This window comes from Eretmochelys imbricata, chromosome 4 (assembly GCF_965152235.1).
Source record: "Eretmochelys imbricata isolate rEreImb1 chromosome 4, rEreImb1.hap1, whole genome shotgun sequence".
Taxonomy (NCBI): Eukaryota; Metazoa; Chordata; order Testudines; family Cheloniidae; genus Eretmochelys; species Eretmochelys imbricata.
Window position 1 is genome coordinate 125,908,274 of NC_135575.1, and position 14,547 is coordinate 125,922,820.

At 40.2% G+C, this 14,547-nt stretch overlaps 1 protein-coding gene across 3 annotated transcripts in view; it reads right to left on the reverse strand.

Annotated features, from left to right (window-relative positions):
• FAM193A (family with sequence similarity 193 member A) overlaps positions 1 to 14,547 on the reverse strand; it is a 108,591-nt gene that overhangs the window by 18,727 nt on the left and 75,317 nt on the right. For all 3 annotated transcript variants that reach the window (XM_077815920.1, XM_077815919.1, XM_077815918.1), the window contains 4 exons: positions 7,054 to 7,207; positions 6,767 to 6,946; positions 5,351 to 5,602; positions 230 to 428 (listed from right to left, as the gene is read on the reverse strand). In XM_077815920.1, the coding sequence (XP_077672046.1) occupies positions 230 to 428; positions 5,351 to 5,602; positions 6,767 to 6,946; positions 7,054 to 7,207 (785 nt within the window). The remainder of the gene's footprint in view (positions 1 to 229; positions 429 to 5,350; positions 5,603 to 6,766; positions 6,947 to 7,053; positions 7,208 to 14,547) is intronic.

Sequence of the window (14,547 nt, forward strand, 5' to 3'; positions counted from 1 at the left end):
CCAAGAGAAGCAGTTTCTTTTTGCTTTTGCCCCTGCAATGAGATTAAAGAGTTTTTACTTTCATGTTTTCAGCCATTATAGCTACCATGACTCCCTGTCTATGCAAATCTTTACCAGAACTGCTCTCTCAAAAATGACAATGAAATGTACCACTGCCAGAAAGTGCCATATTCAGTTTCATAATGCAGTTTTCATCGCTATCCAGTGCGAAATTATAACAAACCCTCACCAGGAAGTGTGTCAGGCAAAAATGTAGCTGGATTCCAGTTCTTGTCATTCATCATTTCTGTTTCCCAAAGACTTATAAATTTCGAGCTATTCCAGTCGGGAGTGCTCCCAAAACAGCTTGGATAAATATGATCTTGGAGCGATGCATTGAATACCTGATGCTTGTTTGTATGATTCTGAACCGGTGCTGGCGGTAATGCCTACAAAAATTATAAGAGTATTTTCTAATTAATAATCTGTCTGCCTACACAGTTATTCCAACAGCAATATTCAAGTCATTATAATAAAGTGTTATGATCCTGTAAGAAATTATGTAAACTAAAAACTAATAGAAGTTTGTCTCCTGAAGTAACAATTATGGCAGGTTTGTTTATATTTATATAGGAATATGTGTGGGTCGTACCTTAACTGCTATATCTATATCTATCTACATACACATACATAATACACACACTTATATATAGCTCTTAAAGAACAACCAGCTGACAAAAATTTTCCTCTTGTAAAAAGTTGTGTGCATATTGAGTTTCTGTTGGTCTTAACTTTTTATTAAAAATTATATTTGCATAAAAGCTGAACCTTTAAGGACTCATTATTTTTAACTACCTATTATCCACCAGAAAACAATCCTCTGTGACAATATAATCATTACCACAACAGGGGATCAGGGGATTATGAAAATATCAGTTGGTAAATAAGCACAGGAGAAAGAGAAATAAAGTATATATTCTAGTCTAAACAGATGTGTTTCTAAATAGATTCTCTCTAGTACTCTAAATCTTCTACTCTTGTCATCTCAACAGGAGTTTTAACAGTATTTTTTTAACAACTGGAATCTATGAAATGTGTAAACTATTTTGTTCCTAGAATTATTAGGTCGAAAGCACATAGCATCCTCCTTTAGTTGCACGGAAGTAGGTTCTGGATTTCTTCTGGTTTAAATTTTGTAATTTCAGTTTTCAATATTAGGGATGAAGTTTGAGTGTGTTGTACAAGCCCTCTGAGTACCATGGCCTTTAAGCAAGCCTAGAAAAAGTGTTTCAGTTTTATTCTTCCAAAATTAATGGGATAGAAAGATATATACAACTGGAAATCTGCATATTAACACTGAAATCACTGGCCGTGTCCAATAACTTTTCTAACAGCTAAGGTAAATACCACTCATAGTTGAGAAGGGTCTTCACAATTTAGCCCCCCTTTTTAATATGCTCTCATTACTGCATCTGCAACTCCCCACTTCTTTGGCAAAGATGCTAGCCTTAGTTGCCCACTTATTCCACAGGCACCCAGCATGCTTTCTTTCATGCCACACCTTGTGTATGAATAGACTCCTTAAAAAAAAACAAAACAAAACAAAAAAACCCACAAAGCACTATCCTGTCCTCTTTCCAACTCATTTTTACTGGGATGGTTACAGAACACTATCAGCTGATGATGACTAGGAAGTTGGCAAGATCAGATCACTTCTACAGATCTACTTGTCTGCAGTAACAAAAAACCTCTCACCTACTACCTGGGCACAAAGTTAGCCTATGAAAAGACATATTCATACACTTTTCACTGTTCCCCCTTCTCCTCCAGTTTCACCAACCTCTTAAACCTCTGAATTAAAGATTACAAGCTCTGATTTACTGTGCCTGTTGAGCACCTCACAAAGGGATGTGACGTGGATGATGCCTGTAGAACTACTGTAATACAAATGTAATCTCCCCAAAACCCACACATACCAATGTGTGTCTCATTATCATAAGCACGACAATCGTTCATGAATTTAGTCTCACAACAACCCTGTAAAGTAGGGAAGTTTTACTGCCTCTCCCCCTTTTATTATTATTCCTCCTGCCCCCCATCTTTTTTCTAAACACAGATGCAGAAATGTGGCAGATTTAACAACTTGCCCAGGTTCACATAAGAAATGTATCAAAGCTGGTAATTTAACCCAAACCTTATCTTCAGTGCAGTGCCTTAACCAAAAGATCATCTCTCTCTTTTGAGAAATAACCTCTTTCCTATAATCTTTGTTAATTTCATATCTTCCAGTTTATACAAAGGCTTACTTGTATCTGGTCACACACCATATCCTCTCCTCAAATCTTTAATGCTTTCAAAAGTAAAGAGAAAGCCAGTCACAAAAGTTTCCTGTACAATCTCCAAAGTTTCTCTCAGGGGGCTGTGTCTTCACTACCGGGATAAGTAGACCTAAATTACGCTACTCCACCTACGATGTAGCTTAGGTCGATTTACCCTTGTGTCTTCACTGCATTGCATCGATGGGAGACGCTCTCCGGTTGACTTCCCTTACTCCTCTCAGAGAGGTGGAGTACCAGGCTCGACCGAAGAGTGCTCTACTGTAGATTTCGCAGGTCATCACTAGATCTGCTACATTGACCCCTGCTGCATCGATTGCAGCAACGTCAATCTCCCCATGACAACGACCAGCTCAGACTTCCTGTTCCACCGACTTATTTCCCATCCTACTCCCTCTCTTCCTGCTGTCTCTCCAATGACTAATACAACCTCCTTTATGCATCCCCACTATCTGCAATAGCTTTTCCTCTGTGCCTATTCAGCTCCTTCTCAATACTAAAACCCTATTTTAGAACCCCCTTTCTGCCTAACCTACTGTCAAAAAGTCCAAAACCAATTAAACCTTACTCTGACTTATTTTCCTTACTTCTTATCCCTGAAGCTTTTATATACTCACTTCACACCTCTTTTACAGGTGTTACCAGTATAGTTTGCTTTCATCTGAATATATACACCAATTGATGTGTTCTGTGATCTTTTTGTACGATACACTAAGATTTTGCATTCCAACTATCTTTGTTTTCATCACAGAAATACACATTTAATTCACTTTGGACCAGACATTAAAGCCTCCATCTGAATCAGACTAAGATATGTGAGTGCAAGTTTCCTCTAATCTGGAGAGTTACACTCTAAAAGTAGCACTGCAGGGTCCCAAATTTTCTGAGTCACTGACTCCATATAAAGTCTGCTCCATTTTCAAATAAAGATTTGTAGTTTTCCAATTGCCAGCTCTGCATATACAACTTGGAAATTGAAACTGAAGCGGTGTTTTTCCCCCTCTCACATACAACTGACAGTAAAAGCGATTCAGCTTGTTACGCTGGCAGACCAGGTGCCAGCTCATGCCAGAGACCCAGGCCAATTCATTTGTATATTAATATAGATCAAAGTGATTCTTAGATGTACAATAGTGTATTTGGTGTTTAAACTTCATGAAAACTGATGGGATGTTACATGCATTGTTTTCACTTATTTGTATCTGTTATAATATAGTACCCAACATTTACATTGTGTATGCTCCTATAACTAAATAATCCATCAAATGAGAAAGAAGCCTTGTGGAATGGTAATGATGAATTTTAACAGAAAAGTGCTAATTTCAAAGCAAGTGGTTATTGTGTGAGATGATCGACGGTCAAAGACTCAAAATGCATTCCTCACTATCGGTCATCAAATGAAAAGCCTACGTGGGTAGTAACACTGTCAGCTTGTTTTCTGTGAAAGAAGCTATAAGTATGGATTCAGGCAAAGATCCTGTATGTTTGGACTGTTTTGACCTCTTACAGGGAAGTGTATCAGATGCAACGCGGAGCTCCCCAGAGACAATTTAAGAATGCTGAAAAGACTTTGGGGAAACTGGCAAGTTATATCATCACTACCACCATTTGGAATTACAAACTGACTCATGCTTTAATCTCTCAATAACTCTCACTTCCTTCTCTTAGCTAATAAACCGTTAGTTAGTTTACTATACAATTGGCTACCAGAGTGGTCTTTGGTGTCAGATCTAGAATACCAATTGATTGGGAGTAAGTGACTGGTCTCTTGGGATTGGAAGCAACTTGAGTGTATTGTGATTTTTGGTTTAATCACAAAGTCCAGTTTGTCTAGGTGGCAAGGTAGACTGGAGGGCCTAAGGGGACTATCTGTGATCTAATATGGTAAGACTAGTATAGTGATTCAGGAGTTCACATTTGTTATTGCCTTTGTGAAATCTAATTATAGAACACAACACCAGCATGGGGGTGTCTGCCCTGTTTTCTGACAGTGTGCCCTGAGATAGACAGTCACAATTGTGAGCCACTCCAGACAGCATGACACGGGCTAAGTTCAGCCTTCCACACTACTTACACAATCCCATTAACCTTTCATTTCAGAGGTAATTATGCATGAGAGCACAAGGAATCTTCCCTCCCTGCCCCACCCAGCCCTGTTTGGCACCTCTCAGAGCTCAGACTGAGTTTATGGGGCTGATTAGAATACTTTATACATGAAAAATTAACTAATTGATTTTGAATAAAATGATGTGGAACTCCACAGAGCTAATTTTTAGAATCCCTTTTCAGAGCAGACCTGTACTGCAAAGGTAAATCACATTTTTGTTTCAGTCTTATCTGACAGTCTTCATTAAGTGCAAAAAAACCCTCAAAAATTTAAATCAGAGCAACTTCTGAAAAACTAACCAGGCAATTATCTGGCCCCACTCACTGAAGTGTCAGAGTGCCTGAACATCTCCAGATGAACATGGATTATAATAGCCTTATCTTGCTAGTTAACCATGCTCTTTTGCAGAAGTGCTTTGCTGAATTTACTCTCTCCTAAAAGCACAAAAACATTGAACAAGTAGTCCTCTACACTTGACCTTATTCACAGTATTACCATTTTGACCCAAATCCAGGACAGTAATGTTGAAAAGGAACAACAGCTGCCTTTCTTCTATTAACTTTTGACCTCAAATATATACAAATTTAAAATTTAGCACAGCCATATTACATTAAATGTAACACTGATCTTTTAAAGACTTTTTTCTTGTCCCTACATCTACTCCAATTGATAAGAAACTGACAAAATCTTTACCAAGATTAGCCTTACGATAGCAACTGCTAATCCAGTGATGGCCAAATTCCATCAGAACTGGGGTATTCTCAACTTCAGGTCTCCCTTTTACAGAATGTATGAGTAGATTACCTTTATAAATTAGGAAAAAAGTAAATGTAATATGCCAATAAGGCCTTAAGTTAAATTACTGTAATGCACACAAATTTACAATTGTTTTCCTGAAATTAGAAAGCATTTTTTTAGTCACACTTACCTTATTGTGTGTAAAGGGGGAAGCTGTATATAAGGTAGGGTGGATAAGTGGACGAGGCAGATGAGGAATAGTATGCAATGGTACATGTCCATGTATATGGGGGTAAAGGTGAAGTGCAGGATGTGCAGGTTTTTCTGGGTTCACAAACTGATGGCCAGCAGGAAGGCGTCCGGCTGCAAGCGCTGAAGCAGTCAGACCTGAAGCTTCCTGTTTGCAAACATGGCATTCACAAGTATTTGGACCTTGGTCAGCCTGTAAGGAATGAAAAGTTGCTCTCCTCATTTTGTCAGACAAGGAATTCAGATAGTTTTATTTCTTTTAAATGTCATAAAACAGCAAGTCTAAATATTGTTTAGTCTTGTATAATAAAGGAGAATGGGTAAGGAGCAATTTACACATTTATACAGGTTTAAAACCAAAGTTAATATTCATCAGGGTTCACAGGTCCAGAGTTGTAGCAAAGGCAACGTAAAGCTATTCAAAGCATTTTTATGGTGGTTCCTGTGGTCAGGGCTACAAAAGCATGAGCGCGGTTTGGTTCTTGCTTGGAAGGAATTAACGAAGGCAACTGATTTTGTTCCACAATCAAACTATTAAAAAGCTTGATTACCAGTCTGGAAATGATCCAGTCAGAATATGGCATTATGAATGCAAGCAAGCAGATTTATAATAGAGTATAATGGTTGTTTTTAATCAATAGTACATACAGGTTCCCTTGGATTTGTCGCAACTGTCTTTTAAAAAAATTAGCTCACACATAACTGACTTTAATTTTTTTTATTTACTCATTAAAATAGAAATGAATACACACTGAGCAGAGAGCCAAGTATGATATTTGGGAATTTTTAGTAAACAGATCAGCAATCCAATAAAATATTGAGTCACAACAGATCTACAAGCAAGACATCTATATAAAGAAAGTATGAAGCACTGAACTATCCTAGACTCCCCTACATTTGCAAATCAGTTTTAGATCAATTATTGAAATATTCATTAATTACTTCAACAATGGGGAAAAAATCACTGTCCATCACTTAACTAAAACTTTTTCACCATTCAAGCTCAGAACAGTAAGTTCATCCTGGATTTCTGTTATAAGTTCAACAGTTTAAGTTCATGCTGACTGAAGTACTATTTCAACCAGGAAGCAGTCTTTTTAAGACAGCAGCAGCAAAGAGTACAACTCCTTACAAAAGGTCTCAGATTTCAGTTTCAAGAAGGCCAGCCAACACTAGATTTCTAACGGTTATATATTCAGTTGTGAAAATAATTTAAGTCTCATAATGACAGCTTAAGAGATCAAAAGATTCCCTATATCTGCAACTTACCTTCTAATTAAACTATTTTCACTCATTCTCAAATAGTCAAGATTTTAAAGGTAACTTACAATGGATATAAGACTTTAGTGAGCTATACCTGCTGACTTGGGTAAGATGGGGGTGGACTATCCATTTTGGCCTCATCTTTCCTTAATGTTCTTTTTCCTAGACTTATTTCCTCCTTCTGAGTCCCTGGTGGTTCACCACTGCTTTCCCCATCTGCTTCTTCATCATCTGCTTCTGAAGAACTGCTGCTAGTACTGCTCACCTGAGGAGACTGAAAATCCGTAGTTTAAAAAAAAAAAAAAAAAAAAAGATAAACTAGTCTCCAATGATTATTTCATTTGACAGATTAAAGACAAAATTTATGTAAAGTGCATATACCTCATCTTTCAATGCCATGTTTTCCCCTCCACCATTTAATTCGCTATGGATTCCATTCATGTTGGCTACGACCTCTGCATCATCATAGTTATTCAATGGATAGATATCAGCAAATTTTGCTGATAATGGTGCAACATCTTCATCATCACTACCACTGCGGAAAGAGAGGCTTACATAAATGATGATGATCAGTAACCTAAGCCACTGTGAAAGCAGTTACAAAACATTGGAATGAAATAAAATTTAGATACATAATTTGTATTTCAATTTAAATTGATCTGCTTCGAAATAGTTAAAGATAGCTGTTTTTTAAAACAGACTTGCTAACTACCTACCATCTAGCCTGTTTAAGGTACTAGCTTAACTCCTCACCAGAAAGCCTGGGCTAAAAAGATTTTCTAGTATTTTTATGTGTAATTTTTCCCTAATACTGTGCCATCAAGAAATCCAATAACTCCACCATGCCAAAACACAATGAAGGGTAAATCCAGCTTTGCTCTGATGAGACAAAAGCCTTATTTCAATGAGTTTATTGGTAGAAAATGTATGAACTGTAAAAGTTTAAAATATTTCAAGCACTGACAATGTTAAGCCAGAATTCCCTACATGAATTACTAAGTATAACAATCTCATTTTTTGATTAATGATCATTCATTTTAAAATTTCCCCCTAATAACGCATTCTTGGATACCACACTATATTAGCTTAGCTATGTTTAAAAAATAAAAAAAAAAAGCATTCATCCTTCAGGCCTTTTTATAGTGCCTATTCATACAATTCCTGAATAGGGGACTAGAAATTTTTCCTGCCACAACTGAACGAAGTATGCAAGCTTAGTTACCTACCTCACGAGGGTGTTGCAGTAATATCTGTATAGCACTCAAACATATAAAGAGCTCTTTAAGTGTATTATTATGTCCTTTTGCATTCCAGTAAGACTTTTGCTGAGATTTAATTACAGTACAGTACCATTAGGCATACGTCACATGTGCCACAGGGACAGAAATACCTAAGAGATTATTTAGGCCCTAATTTGAGAAACAGAATGATCCTCCCCTGAAGGAAGAGTGAACTAGTGTCTGTCTGTAGATAACACTGCCTTCAGTAAGTGCAGTTTAAATTAGTATCTCAGAAGACAGTTAATATTATTGATCTTCATTCTTGGAGAACTGAAGTTAGCTTAAGAACTTCTGAGATAATATAGTAAAATATTGGCAAAAGCAGATCCATAATATTACAAAAGCCCACCCTCATCTTTGAAAATTTTACAAAGATGAAGAACTAGAAGACAGATAATTTAAATACAAGAGAAGAAAACCTACTGATGTTTTTCATAACACCACAGTGCAACATCATAGAACTACCCAAACAACTGTTTTGGTCTCATTTAGGCATTAGGCTAGTATCAACACAGCAAACAGAGAGAGATATAGATGCTAGTATTTAAGTAGATAGGAAAACTGAAATACTTGCACAATGCTAGTTGTTTTGGAAACATGCTGATTTAAATGTGTGTCAAAATAAACAAACAAGCTGAATGGCACTTTAACTGCTTCAAACAGAAAAATAATTACAGTGATCAGAAACACTGAGTATAATGCAACTGCGCCACTGCATAAATTGCCATATAAATGCCCTTTTCAATAAACTTTGCACAAGATTATAATGAAAGCATAGATTCTTGAACATAAAACAGTAAGTCTAGCAATAATAAATGCAAAGATAAATTTTGAAATGAGACCCAGGTAGAAATCAATGAAGTGATATTAGCTTGAAACAATAATTGACATATTTGTGCTATTCTCATTCACTTCAATAAAATGTTAATGTTGAATCTTAATGACAACTCCCTAAAATACCTAGGTTAGCTATTTCACTACTGATCACCATAGCAGAATCAACTTAAATGTCCTTCACTGTTGTTGATGTGCCACATACTGTAACAGGGTGTAGTAGTTAGACAGTTGCTAAGAAGGCTTGATGGGTCGGGAATAAAAAATTCAATCCACTCCCACAATTTTAAAACCATTTCTACCCCTTTCTGGTTTTGGGGAAGGGTCAGGAAGCAATATCAAATGCCTCAGTTTCTAAAATCACTATGATTATTAGAAGGAGATGAGAGAAGAACTTTTTTCACTGCACATGAATCTTTGCTAGGAGTCTTAATTAATGTCAACTCAACAGTCTTGATAGAAGATTTCAGAAGTCAGTTACTTGTAATCAGGTGACTAACCTTTCAAAAAAAGTCTCCTGTTCTCACACTAGATAGCCAAAAAAAATCATTAAGCAGTTCTTATATTCAGGTTTATCGTTGCTCAATCGTTGCTTGAAAGTTTGAGCGAGTGCTTGATCGGTTGGCTGAAAAGGGCGGGATTTGGGAGTGTTTTGTTTCAGGTGAGCCTGGCTGTCTAAAAAAGCCAGCGCTCCGCAAACCAGCTGAGCAGTGGGGAACAGCAGAGCAGCAAACAGCAGGAGTTTGCCTGGGAGTTCGCCTGGGGTAAGCCCACTGAGGCTTGCACCCTGACAGCTTCTCTGAGTAATTACTGCATCTCCTGAGGAAGCTCGTAGTAGGAAGGTAATATGGATGGGGAGTGTTCAGCTGTTGTGACCCGCACTGGATGTGCCATGTTTGTCTTTCTTCCACAGGACAGAAGCGACTTTGTGTGTACAAAGTGCAAGCTGGTCTCCATACTGGAAGAGAAGGTTCAAGGTCTGGAGCAACAGGTATCGACCCTGTGTTGTATAAGAGAATCTGAAGATTTCCTGGACAGATGTCAGGATATGCTTCTACGGGCACAAGGTTCTGAAGATTCAGAGCAGGCTGCGCAGCGGGGACAGAAGGACGGTGAAGAAATTTGGCAACATGTGACCTCCAGAAGAAGGGGGAACGTCCATGTACCAGCAACGCAGAGACAAGTAAGTAACCGTTTTCATGTTCTCTCCCCAGGTACCATTGCGGGGAGTGGCCCAGATGATACGTCTGGGAGAAGGGAGCAGAAGAAGACTCCGCCAGTTGAAAGGCATGAGATGCACTGTCCTGAGGTTGGGGGTCCCACGACCACCACTCCCAAGAAAAGGAGGCGGGTGGTGGTGGTTGGGGACTCTCTCCTCAGGGGGACTGAGTCATCTACCTGCCGTCCTGACCAGGAAAAAACAGAGAAGTCTGCTGCTTGCCAGGGGCTAAGATTCGCGATGTGACGGAGAGACTGCCGAGACTCATCAAGCCCTCGGACCGCTACCCCTTCCTGCTTTTCCACGTGGGAACCAATGATACTGCCAAGAATGACCTTGAGCAGATCACTGCAGACTACGTGGCTCTGGGAAGGAGGTTAAAGGAGTATGAGGCGCAAGTGGTGTTCTCGTCCATCTTCCCCGTGGAAGGAAAAGGCCGGGGTAGGGATCATCGAATCGTGGAAGTCAATGAATGGCTACGCAGGTGCTGTAGGAGAGAAGGCTTTGGATTCTTTGACCCTGGGAAGGTGTTCCAAGAAGGAGGAGTGCTAGGCAGAGACGGGATCCACCTAACGAAGAGAGGGAAGAGCATCTTCGCGAGCAGGCTGGCTAACCTAGTGAGGAGGGCTTTAAACTAGGTTCAGTGGGGGAAGGAGACCAAAGCCCTGAGGCAGGTGGGGAAGCGGGATACTGGGAGGAAGCACAAGCAGGAGCGTGTGAGGGGGAGGGCTCCTGCCTCATACTGAGAACGAGGAGCGATCAGCAGGTTATCTCAAGTGCCTATATACAAATGCACAAAGCCTCGGAAACAAGCAGGGAGAACTGGAGGTCCTGGCAAAGTCAGGGAATTATGATGTGATTGGAATAACTGAGACTTGGTGGGATAACTCGCATGACTGGAATACTGTCATTGATGGGTATAAACTGTTCAGGAAGGACAGGGAGGTCAGAAAAGGTGGGGGAGTTGCACTGTATGTAAGGGAGCAGTATGACTGCTCAGAGCTCAAGTATGAAACTGCAGAAAAACCCGAGAGTCTCTGGATTAAGTTTAGAAGCGTGAGCAACAAGGGTGATGTCGTGGTGGGAGTCTGCTATTGACCACCGGACCAGGGGGATGAAGTGGACGAGGCTTTCTTCTGCCAACTACCAGAAGCTACTAGATCGCACGCCCTGGTTCTCATGGGCGACTTCAATCATCCTGATATCTGCTGTGTGAGCAATACAGCGGTGCACAGACGATCCAGGAAGTGTAGGGGACAATTTCCTGGTGCAAGTGCTGGAGGAACCAACTGGGGCAGAGCTCTTCTTGACCTGCTGCTCACAAGAAGAATTACTAGGGGAAGCAAAAGTGGATGGGAACCTGGGAGGCAGTGATCATGAGATGGTCGAGTTCAGGATCCTGACACAGGGAAGAAAGGAGAGCAGCAGAATACGGACCTGGACTTCAGAAAAGCAGACTTTGACTCCCTCCGGGAACTGATGGGCAGGATCCCCTGGGAGAATAACATGAGGGGGAAAGGAGTCCAGGAGAGCTGGCTGTATTTTAAAGAATCCTTATTGTGTTTACAGGGACAAACCATCCCGTGTAGAAAGAATAGTAAATATGGCAGGCGACCAGCTTGGCTTAACAGTGAAATCCTTGCTGATCTTAAACACAAAAAAGAGACTTACAAGAAGTGGAAGATTGGACAAATGACCAGGGAAGACTATAAAAATATTGCTCGGGCATGCAGGAGTGAAATCAGGAAGGCTAAAATCACACCTGGAGTTGCAGCTAGCAAGAGATGTTAAGAGTAACAAGAAGGGTTTCTTCAGGTATGTTGGCAACAAGAAGAAAGCCAAGGAAAGTGTGGGCCCCTTACTGAATGAGGGAGGCAACCTAGTGACAGAGGATGTGGAAAAAGCTAATGTACTCAATGCTTTTTTTGCCTCTGTCTTCACGAACAAGGTCAGCTCCCAGACTACAGCATTGGGAGGAAGTGGCCAGCCCTCTGTGAAGAAAGAAGTGGTTCAGGACTATTTAGAAAAGCTGGACGTGCACAAATCCATGGGGCTGGATGCATTGCATCGGAGAGTGCTAAAGGAATTGGCGGATGTGATTGCAGAGCCATTGGCCATTATCTTTGAAAACTCATAGCGATCGTGGGAGGTCCTGGACAACTGGAAAAAGGCTAATGTAGTGCCCATCTTTAAAAAAGGGAAGAAGGAAGATCCTGAGAACTATAGGCCAGTCAGCCTCCCCTCAGTCCCCGGAAAAATCATGGAGCATGTCCTCAAGGAATCAATTGTGAAGCACTTAGAGGAGAGGAAAGTGATCAGGAACAGTCAGCATGGATTCACCAAGGGAAAGTCATGCTTGACTAATCTAATTGCCTTCTATGATGAGATAACTGGTTCTGTGGATGAAGGGAAAGCAGTGGACGTGTTATTCCTTGACTTTATCAAAGCTTTTGACATGATCTCTCACAGTATTCTTGCCAGCAAGTTAAAGAAGTATGGGCTGGATGGATGCACTACAAGGTGGTTAGAAAGTTGGCTAGATTGTCGGGCTCAACGGGTAGTGATCAATGGCTCCATGTCTAGTTGGCAGCCGGTATCTAGCGGAGTGCCCCAAGGGTCGGTCCTGGGGCCGGTTTTGTTCAATATCTTCATTAATGATCTGGAGGATGGTGTGGATTGCACCCTCAGCAAGTTTGTGGATGACACTGAACTGGGAGGAGTGGTAGATACGCTGGAGGGCAGGGATAGGATAGAGAGGGACCTAGACAAATTAGAGGATTGGGCCAAAAGAAATCTGATGAGGTTCAACAAGGACAAGGGCAGAGTCCTGCACTTAGGACGGAAGAATCCAATGCACCGTTACAGACTAGGGACCGAGTGGCTAGGCAGCAGTTCTGCAGAGAAGGACCTAGGGGTGACAATGGACGAGAAGCTGGATATGAGTCAACAGTGTGCCCTTGTTGCCAAGAAGGCCAATGGCATTTTGGGGTGTATAACTAGGGGCATTGCCAGCAGAATGAGGGACGTGATCGTTCCCCTCTGTTCGACATTGGTGAGGCCTCATCCGGAGTACTGTGCCCAGTTTTGGGCCCCACACTACAAGAAGGATGTGGAAAAATTGGAGAGAGTCCAGTGAAGGGCAACAAAAATGATTAGGGGTCTGGAACACATGACTTATGAGTAGAGGCTGAGGGAACTGGGATTGTTTAGTCTATGGAAGAGAAGAATGAGGGGGGATTTGATAGCTGCTTTTAACTACCTGAAAGGTGGATCCAAAGAGGATGGATCTAGATTATTCTCAGTGACAGCAGATGACAGGACAAGGAATAATGGTCTCAAGTTGCAGTGGGGGAGATTTAGGTTGGATATTAGGAAAAACTTTTTCACTAGGAGGGTGGTGAAACACTGGAATGCGTTACCTAGAGAGGTGGTGGAATCCCCTTCCTTAGAAGCTTTTAAGGTCAGGCTTGACAAAGCCCTGGGTGGGATGATTTAATTGGGATTGGTTCTGCTCTTGGCAGGGGGTTGGACTAGATGACCTCCAGAGGTCCCTTCCAACTCTGATATTCTATGATTCTTTGTAAGGCAAACCAGAAAAATACCAGTTATGATTGTCTGAGTCATCTCTGGTTAGTACGTGACAGGTAAGGTTGTATTCCTTAGACATGCGGTGCACGTGTAACAATATTTCGTTCACAGAGGATTAAAACCAATTTTAAAAGAAAACTTTAAAAATCAGATTTTTCTAGTTTAAATCAGATTTTTATATTTAAAGTTAAATTTGAATTTATGATAGTTTATGTTAAGGTCTTAATCTAAATCATTTTAATAGATTAGAATAAGTAAAAAACAAAACCAAAAAAAACAACCCACACCCAAAACACTACGCAATACATGTTTCCTGCCAAAGTTTTAAAGGAAGTCAAATCACTGAACTGGTGAAGCACCTGGAACCAGACATTGTTGAAATGCTAAGCCACCTTTTGAGAGCACTAGCTTCTTCTGTAGGTGCAAAGAGAATATTTTCTTCATTTCAGTTTATTTAACTAGTTCAGTTCAATGACTAGATCAAAGTTAACAAGTCAACTGAGAGTTGAAAAAAGCAAGAAAGCTTGTTTTCCTCTTCCAACCTAGGAACAAAAAGTAGATGTAGGAGGACGAGGTCTGCTACTTCTAAAATCTTGAAGGACATGGTGACCAGGAACAATCGGTTTAATTCACTAACTACAGATAATACTCCCTTTGTTTAATAATCAGTTAGTTTTAAAACTCAAAACCTGTTTTTATAAGTTTTCTTATATATCACACAGATTTTAAGGTAGATTAATTAAAAACCAACCTTTAAATGCTGCTTTTGTACATTTTTTATTACATCTGAATTCCCACTCAACCTTGGCACAAATCACAAGTAAATATTTTATCTCATAAATAATACATTACTCACCATTTTTAACATAACATACAGAACATAAGAATGGCCATACTGGGTCAGACCTAAGGTCCATCTAGCCCAGTATCCTGTCTTCCAACAGGTGGCCAATG